This window comes from Sander vitreus, chromosome 14, assembly GCF_031162955.1.
Source record: "Sander vitreus isolate 19-12246 chromosome 14, sanVit1, whole genome shotgun sequence".
In the NCBI taxonomy this organism is placed as follows: Eukaryota; Metazoa; Chordata; class Actinopteri; order Perciformes; family Percidae; genus Sander; species Sander vitreus.
In genome coordinates, this window is record NC_135868.1 from 1,085,001 (window position 1) to 1,095,000 (window position 10,000).

At 43.1% G+C, this 10,000-nt stretch overlaps 1 protein-coding gene across 2 annotated transcripts in view; it reads left to right on the plus strand.

Annotated features, from left to right (window-relative positions):
* The window catches only part of LOC144528654 (phosphatidylinositol 4-kinase beta-like), a 32,218-nt gene that overhangs the window by 18,581 nt on the left and 3,637 nt on the right, over positions 1–10,000 (plus strand). Inside the window, exons 11-14 of one of the 2 annotated variants that reach the window (XR_013502920.1) lie at positions 447–598; positions 1,185–1,317; positions 2,395–2,515; positions 4,642–7,024. Coding sequence is in view for 1 of the 2 variants with exons in the window: in XM_078267392.1 (XP_078123518.1) it covers positions 447–598; positions 1,185–1,317; positions 2,395–2,515; positions 4,642–4,823 (588 nt within the window). In the remaining variant the exon portion in view is untranslated. Of the gene's footprint in view, positions 1–446; positions 599–1,184; positions 1,318–2,394; positions 2,516–4,641; positions 7,882–10,000 lie in introns of those variants that run through there. The other variant, XM_078267392.1, reaches the window with a different exon arrangement.

The window sequence follows — 10,000 nt, forward strand, 5'->3', positions numbered from 1 at the left end:
GTAGTCCTTACCTAACTACTGAGCGTGTAGTCCTTACCTAGCTACTGAGCATGTAGTCCTTACCTAGCTACTGAGCATGTAGTCCTTACCTAGCTACTGAGCATGTAGTCCTTACCTAGCTACTGAGCGTGTAGTCCTTACCTAGCTACTGAGCATGTGCGACTCCCAACAAAGATGTTCCAGCAGTGAGAGGTCTCACTCTGTAGCTAAAACAGAGACCTGAACACAGGGTGAAAAGAGGAGCTGCAGCAATGAGCAGAACAACAAATATATGAAACCATGTCAACCTGTTCTGATGAACCTGAAAATGAGCAGAATACGGGCTCTTTAAAATGTTTATCAGCAAATCATTGACATTTCTCTGACATAAGGAAGAGTTTGGAGCCATGTTGAAGGTTTGGGGACACCAAGTGTTGACCTAGTTGTGTGTTTGTTTCCTCCGTCAGGTGCGTAAACAAAGCCAGCTGTCTCTGCTCGACTACTTCCTGCAGGAACACGGCAGCTTCACCACCGAAGAGTTCCTCACCGCGCAGAGGAACTTCGTCCAGAGCTGCGCCGGATACAGCCTCATCTGCTACCTGCTGCAGGTCAAAGACAGGTGAGACACACACACACACACACACACACACACACACACACACACACACACACACACACACACACACACACACACACACAGACACACACACACACACAGACACACACACACAGAGACACACACACACACACACACACACAGAGACACACACACACACACACAGAGACACACAGACACACAGACACACACAGACACACACACAGACACACAGAGAGACACACAGGCACAGAGACACACACACACACACACACACACACACACACACACACAGAGACACACACACACACACGAACACACACACACACACACACACACACACACACACAGAGACACACACACACACAGAGACACACACACACACACACACACACACACACACACACACACACACACACACACACACACACAGGCACAGAGACACACACACACACGAACAGGCACAGAGACACACACATGCACACACACAGGCACAGAGACACTAAGACACTGTGCTAAGCTAGGCTAAGAGTCTTTGTGCTAGGCTAACAGTCTTTGTGCTAAGCTAGGCTAACAGTCTCTCTGTCTGATATGTAACTGGTGACTGCAGACATAACGGGAACATCCTGCTGGACTCTGAGGGCCACATCATCCACATCGACTTCGGCTTCATCCTCTCCAGCTCTCCTCGGAACCTCGGCTTCGAGACGTCCGCCTTCAAACTCACCTCAGAGTTCGTCGATGTGAGCGAACGGGTTTTTTATTTGTTTTCGTTGAAGTAGACACAGAGCCTAAAAGCTGCTGCGTGGTGGGATGAACTACTAACAATGTAAAGAACCCAGAAGTTAAGTTTTTATAAGCTGCCGACCCGAAAAACTGAGCTTTTTATGAAGACAGAACTGTATACAGACGTGAGGAATCAACAGAGAGAATGGGAAGACGCTAAGCTAACGTTATGTCCACAGTACGTTTTTTGTTACACATTTTGTTACCAAGTCAAACGTCCAAATGTCAGTTTTAGGTTAACTCCAGTATGTGTCTGTGAGTTAACTGTCCTGTTGTCAAAAACACATTTTTTTTTAACGTGTTCTACATCAGAAACAGTTTCTTTCAACCATTTCTCATCACAGGTAAAATAAATGATCAGTTCACTACTTTTATTGAATTTTATAGCATTTAAAAAGACAAAAAAAAGACGACAAAAATGTTGGATAAAGCTTAAAAAACGCACAGAGACACACACACACAGACACACACAGACAGGCACAGACACACACACACACACAAGGGAAAAAATCGACAAAAAAATCGACAAAAAAATCCAAAAAATTGACAAAAAAAATCGACAAAAACATCCAAAAAATTGACAAAAATGTCGGAAATAGTGACAAAAAACCTGGGAAAGAAATCGACAAAAACATCCAAAAAAAATCGACAAAAACATCCAAAAAAATCGCTGAAAAAATCGACAAAAACATCCAAAAAATTGACAAAAAAATTGACAAATGTCGGAAATAGTGACAAAAAAACTTGGGAAAAAAATCGACAAAAACATGGGGAAAAGTGACAAGATTAGTGTCGAAAAAGACAACAAAAGGTTGAAAAAAAGTGTTTTAATTAAAAATTTTGACCCAGAAAAACCAAAAGTTGCAGACGAGAACTCAACACAAGGGATGAGCTAACACACATCATGTCAAGTTGTTTCCCCTCCGGTGGGGGCGGGACTTACATGTGCTCTGTAATGAACTGTTGCCTCAGTGGCGTCGGGCTCTGTGATTGGATGACTGGATGACATGAATGTGTGTGTGTGTGTGTTTCAGGTGATGGGCGGTCTGAATGGCGACATGTTCATCTACTACAAGATGTTGATGCTCCAGGGTCTCATCGCTGCCAGGAAACACATGGAGAAGGTTCTGCAGATAGTGGAGATCATGCAGCAAGGTAACAGACATGTTACATTTACAGTTTTTCGATTACATATCATATATATATATACTATGATTTTTTCGACATACTATACTATGACTTTTTTTTAATTACATTTTTCGACGTACTATACTACGACTTTTCACTTTTTCGACATACTATACTATGACTTTTTGTCTTTTTCAACATACTATACTACGACTTTTTATCACTTTTTCGACATACTATACTATGACTTTTTATGACTTTTTATCACTTTTTCGACATACTATACTATGACTTTTTATCACTTTTTATCACTTTTTCGACATACTATACTATGACTTTTTATCACTTTTTATCACTTTTTCGACATACTATACTATGACTTTTTTTTAATTACATTTTTCGACGTACTATACTATGACTTTTTATCACTTTTTCGACATACTATACTATGACTTTTTATCACTTTTTCGACATACTATACTATGACTTTTTATCACTTTTTATCACTTTTTCGACATACTATACTATGACTTTTTAGGATTTTTTCGACATACTATATTATGACTTTTTATCACTTTTTATCACTTTTTCGACATACTATTGACTTTTTATCACTTTTTCGACATACTATACTATGACTTTTTATCACTTTTTCGACATACTATACTACGACTTTTTATCACTTTTTCGACATACTATACTATGACTTTTTATCACTTTTTCGACATACTATACTATGACTTTTTATCACTTTTTATCACTTTTTCGACATACTATACTATGACTTTTTATCACTTTTTCGACATACTATACTATGACTTTTTATGACTTTTTATCACTTTTTCGACATACTATACTATGACTTTTTATCACTTTTTCTATGACTATATATATATGACTTTTTCGACTTCAACTATGAATTGTTGAAGAAGAAAGAAGAAGAGGTTTTATTGATCACCCAGGGGGACATTTTTTTTATTAAACTTTACACATAGGCCCGAAATACACACATGCACAAACAGGTCCTCAACATGCACTGTTGGAAAGATGTCTAAAGGAGGGGTTGCCCATTAAAGGCGTCCGAGCCATTGGGGGTTCGGTGCCTTGCTCAAGGGTAAACTGGCACCTCTCCATATACTGACTTTTTTTTTTTTAAATTCACATTTTTTGACAAAAGAAATTTATAAAAAGTGATAGTATAGTATGTCGAAAAAAGTGATAAAAAAGGCATAGTATAGTATGTCATACTTCTTTTTGTAAGCATATTTACGACATACTATACCAAGACTTAGCTGTGTTAGCAGTTAGCGAGCCAGTATTCTGACATCTCCTCTCACGTGTTGGCGAGCCAGTATTCTGACATCTCCTCCCACGTGTTAGCAAGCCAGTATTCTGACGTCTGAACCCACGTGTTGGCGAGCCAGTATTCTGACGTGTCCTCCCACGTGTTGGTGAGCCAGTATTCTGACGTCTCCTCCCACGTGTTGGCGAGCCAGTATTCTGACGTCTCCTCCCACGTGTTGGCGAGCCAGTATTCTGACGTGTCCTCCCACGTGTTGGCGAGCCAGTATTCTGACGTGTCCTTCCCACGTGTTGGCGAGCCAGTATTCTGACGTGTCCTCCCACGTGTTGGCGAGCCAGTATTCTGACGTCTCCTCCCACGTGTTGGCGAGCCAGTATTCTGACGTGTCTTCCCACGTGTTGGCGAGCCAGTATTCTGACGTGTCCTCCCACGTGTTGGCGAGCCAGTATTCTGACGTGTCCTCCCACGTGTTAGCGAGCCAGTATTCTGACGTGTCTTCCCACGTGTTGGCGAGCCAGTATTCTGACGTGTCCTTCCACGTGTTGGCGAGCCAGTATTCTGACGTCTGAACCCACGTGTTGGTGAGCCAGTATTGTGACGTCTCCTCCCACATGTTAGCGAGCCAGTATTCTGACGTCTCCTCCCACATGTTGGCGAGCCACTATTCTGACGTCTCCTCCCACGTGTTGGCGAGCCAGTATTCTGATGTGTCCTCCCACGTGTTGGCGAGCCAGTATTCTGACGTGTCCTCCCACGTGTTGGCGAGCCAGTATTCTGACGTGTCCTCCCACGTGTTGGCGAGCCAGTATTCTGATGTGTCCTCCCACGTGTGTTTTACTTCCTCCCACAGGTTCCCACCTGCCCTGTTTCCACGGCTCCAGCACCATCCGCGGCCTGAAGGAGCGCTTTCACATGTCTCTGACGGAGGAACAGCTGCAGCTACTGGTGGAGCAGCTTGTGGACGGATCCATGCGCTCCATCACCACCAAACTCTACGACTCCTTCCAGTACGTCACCAACGGCATCATGTGACCGCTGACCATGACGACAACAACTTCGTCAGACACTGATTAGGGGTGTAAAATACAACTTTTATCACGATAAATCGATTCTTTGGACAATGATACAATATTTTCTGATTTCTTAACCCTTGTGTTGTCCTCGGGTGAAATTTGACCAGTTTTCAAAGTTTTTTTTTATATCAGAAATATGGGTTTCTTAACAACCAAATTGCCCCAAAATAACTTGCATGCATGCATGTACGTTGTATGGAACCCAGACAACATATACATCCATGCATCCATGTTCTTCGCAGGTAAGATTAATGATTACATCCACTGAATTTTGGTTGATTTATTTAATTTCATAGCATTTTTTAGATGTTTTCAAAACGGCATCAACCAGTCTGTGATTCACTCAACATCCTCTGATCTATTCTCTAAATATTCTATTAGTCAAAGTATTTCATAATGTATGCTTTTTTTCAAACTCAAAAATTAGGTATAATGTCATTTAAATTAGGTTTATTGACCATGAGTAAAGAAAACATTGAAAAGAGGGATAAAAATGTTTTTAAAAAAAAGCGCCAAAAGCATAGAAAAAGCGACACAAATGTCAGAAAAAGTTCCAAAAAAGCACATTTTTCAGTTTTGACCCAGAATGATCGACGGGAAGACCACACAAGGGTTAATGTCTTTCGTGTTACGATATTATATCGATTCAGTTCAGTTTAGGAATGGAGCTCTTTCGGACATTTAAGCCTCCTTGTTGTCCTCGGGTCAAATCTGACCCATTTTCAAAAAGTTTCTATATCAGAAATTTGGTTTTTCTTTCAACCAAATAATCGAAAGAAAGTAACATGGATTGCTCCCTACAACGCTCTTCACAAGTTGTATTTATTGTATTTTTGTATTATAAAATAATGTTGAAAAAACAATAAGCCAAGACTATTCACACAAACTGCTCTTACAGAACAACAAATAGTCATCTGTCATAAAAAATATCTTGGCAGGATCAGTAAAAGTATTCAGTATACTGCAATACATAGTTTTTCTATATATTTAGAAATATCTATATATATATATATATAATAGATTTCACTCCGGCACTTGATTAAATCTAAATAAATAGTCTACAGTGGTACTGAAAGATTTGTAGTTTACATATAAATAAAAAAGGAACAAATGCATGGAAATAATGGTATCAAATATAATGATGGCCAGATAATGAACTAATGCCTCTACAGACTAATGGTGAGCATTCACATCCTATTTCTATTCACTGCATTCAAACCTTTTCCCCAAAACGCACCGTACATTCTAATGCAGTGTACATTGTAGCATGCAAAAAATATTTCTACATACCAAATATTATATCACTTTCATTTTAACATTGTGCTTTACAGGTGTCAATGTTGAAAAAAAGTAACAAAAATGTCGGGGGAAAAAACACACAAAAAGATCAAAAGGTGCAGAAAAAAATGTTGGGAAAAAAAAGTGACAAAAACATCGGTGAAAAGGCAACAAAAGTGTCGAAAAAGACGTCCAAAACGTTGAAAAATAGTTTACATTTTGACCCAGAAAAACCAAAAGTTGCGTGGTCGACGGGGGAAGACAACACAAGGGTTACATTAAAATCAAACTGCTCTTTTTAATAAAAGAATAAATATAAAGTGGGAATTATAAAATAAAAAGGCATCTTACAGATGATATATAAGGTAAAGTGGGAATTTTCAAAATAAATACGCATCCTATATATGCCGATGATATTGGATTGTATATCATTGAATCGATTCAGATCGGATGTATCATTACACCCCCTAACAGTGAAACTTGTACCAGCTGCTTTCATTTTGGATTCCGCAAAATCTCACGTGATCTCCGCCGCTGGAGTCGAAGAACATTTTGGGCCAATCGTGGCGCTGACGTGGATTTGCATGGATTCGATGTTCTCGTTTATACCTCCGTTCTGTTCTCGTCACAACCGACTCTGAAGTTTCTACGGGATTTGTTCTGAGCTGATTTTTTTTTTACGTGATCTCGGATTTCTCGTGCTGCATTCACGGGCAGCTGGGAAAGTACAACACTTGGGACTTTGCCAGGTTGTGGCTGGAAGCGTCCACATTTCGACTTTGGGTTTTTAATCCTGAGACAACTTCAACTGAAAAAGACTTCTACTGGATTTTACTCTGAACCAGCACACGCTCAAACTCAGCTATGGATCCGTTTTTGAAGGTAAACAATTCCTTGAAGGACATCAAGTCATTTATTGGGTTAAACTCTAAACGTTTTCGGTGAAACTTCAATCGTTTTTGGATTTTCGGCTGCTGATCAGACAAAAAAAATGTGTTGGGTTTGTCGTTATCTTCACGTTTTATACTCTAAATTCATTTAGTTACCTGAAAAATAGGCAATGGAGGTTGTTCCTCGTTGAATAGGTCGTTTCAGTCGAGGGGGGGGGGGACTTAAAAACTTCAATTAGATTACATTACTTTAGAGGAAATGAAGTAATCTGATTACAAACAAAGCACACTGCTGCAAATCTCTCGTAATAACGAGATTCAGAATTGCATTATTACAAAATAAAGAACTCCACAAACTATGAGATGTTTTTCTACGAAATGCCAGGTGATCATTTTGGGCTCTAGAAGGCATAATTTAGGATTTCTGTCTCCACTACTTTCCACTTCTTTGGATGATGTAATGTGCGTCTAAAAAGGATTGGCAAATCTCCAGAGAAAATAATCAATAGTCACCCAAAGTTAGCCCAATGCTATTACGTTTTGATATTCACTATTAAGTGTTAAATCCTCAGAAAAACATGTCGATTATTAAACATATCTGCTAAAAAACGGTGATGAACGTCCCTGAAGTTTGACAGCAGCTCGATACTCAAATAAAGGCGCTGACACACCAACCCGATACTCAAATAAAGGCGCTGACGCACCAACCCGATACTCAAATAAAGGCTCTGACGCACCAACCCGATACTCAAATAAAGGCGCTGACGCACCAACCCGATAATCAAATAAAGGCTCTGACGCACCAACCCGATACTCAAATAAAGGCTCTGACGCACCAACCCGATAATCGGCCGTCGGACAGTCCGGCGAGGTCGGTGACTCGAGTCTGTTCGGTGTGCTCCGTGCCGTCGTCTGTTGGAGGAAACGTTGAAGGGCGGGCAGTCGGACTCGATGACCAATCTGATTGGTGGAGTGCTAGCCCTTGACTAGCGAATCAGTGCACTTATGTTATGGCGAGTGGGATGAGTCTCTCAAAATCTGACGACAATCTGATGAAAATCTGACGGAAATCTTTTCGTTCCTTTGTTGATCTGAATGCAGTTGCACGGCCTATTTCTCGCTTAAAATGTTTTCAGAAACACGTTTCGGTGAACTATCTTCGTAAAATGCGAGATCGTATTCTGAAAGAGCCGCCGTTATTGGCGGGGAGAAGCCAGACCCACGTGACGCGTTTGTCCAATCAGCTGCCGGTTTTCAGTTTTTTGGGCGACAATACAGATTAGCGCCGCCTCCTGTTATGGAGACGTATTACATCTCACGCACGCGCATAACGTACGCTCAAGTCGGGGTCTCTTCGGTGTGTTCTGAGGCACTTTTTGGACCAACGGGAGACAGATAAGTCCGACTGGCTTTTCTGCCGACGGTCGGCCGTCGGGTTGGTGTGTCAGAGCCTTTAAAGAAACCGGTCCAACCCTAAAATACTAAAAACGTTTGTTCTTAAAGAACAGAACGGTACACGGAGAAGCACAACATGTTGTCTGAGACGAGTTTATCTTCTAACAGAATTCCTTCTTGACGTGTTCACCATTTTCATCGTTTTCACGAGACATTTATCACAACTGTATCTAAAGAAATGTTTACGCTGGAAGACAATTTTCAGCGTTCTTCACGTTCTTACACGACCCTAAGGATGTAAAATATTTAGGCTACATTTACACTGCTTCGCTTTGGTTTAAAAAGGAATATTCCCCCTCTCATTCCCCCTGCTCTGGTGTTCCCCCCCTCTCCCTCTCATTCCCCCTGCTCTGGCGTTTCCCCCTCTCATTCCCCCTGCTCTGGCGTTTCCCCCTCTCATTCTCATTCCCCCTGCTCTGGCGTTTCCCCCTCTCATTCCCCCTGCTCTGGTGTTCCCCCCCTCTCCCTCTCATTCCCCCTGCTCTGGCATTTCCCCCTCTCATTCTCATTCCCCCTGCTCTGGAGTTTCCCCCTCTCATTCTCATTCCCCCTGCTCTGGCATTTCCCCCTCTCATTCCCCCTGCTCTGGCGTTTCCCCCTCTCATTCTCATTCCCCCTGCTCTGGTGTTCCCCCTCTCATTCTCATTCCCCCTGCTCTGGCATTTCCCCCTCTCATTCCCCCTTGCTCTGGTGTTCCCCCCTCTCATTCTCATTCCCCCTGCTCTGGTGTTCCCCCCTCTCATTCTCATTCCCCCTGCTCTGGTGTTCCCCCCTCTCACTCTCATTCCCCCTGCTCTGGTGTTTCCCCCCTCTCATTCTCATTCCCCCTGCTCTGGTGTTCCCCCCTCTCATTCCCCCTTGCTCTGGCGTTCCCCCCCTCTCATTCTCATTCCCCCTGCTCTGGTGTTCCCCCCTCTCATTCTCATTCCCCCTGCTCTGGTGTTCCCCCCCTCTCATTCTCATTCCTCCTGCTCTGGTGTTCCCCCTTTCATTCCCCCTGCTCTGGTGTTTCCCCCCTCTCATTCCCCCTGCTCTGGTGTTTCCCCCCTCTCATTCTCGTTCCCCCTGCTCTGGTGTTTCCCCCCTCATTCTCATTCCCCCTGCTCTGGTGTTTCCCCCCTCTCATCTCGTTCCCCCTGCTCTGGTGTTTCCCCCTCTCATTCTCATTCCCCCCTTTGCTCTGGCGTTTCCCCCTCTCATTCCCCCTGCTCTGGTGTTTCCCCCCTCTCGTTCCCCCTGCTCTGGCGTTTCCCCTCTCATTCCCCCCTGCTCTGGTGTTTCCCCCCCCTCTCATTCTCGTTCCCCCTGCTCTGGTGTTTCCCCCTCTCACTCTCATTCCCCCCTTTCTCTGGCGTTTCCCCCTCTCATTCCCCCCTGCTCTGGTGTTTCCCCCCTCTCATTCCCCCTGCTCTGGTGTTTCCCCCCCTCTCGTTCCCCCCTGCTCTGGTGTTTCCCCCCTCTCATTCCCCCTGCTCTGGCGTTTCCCCCCTCTCATTCCCCCCCTGCTCTGGTG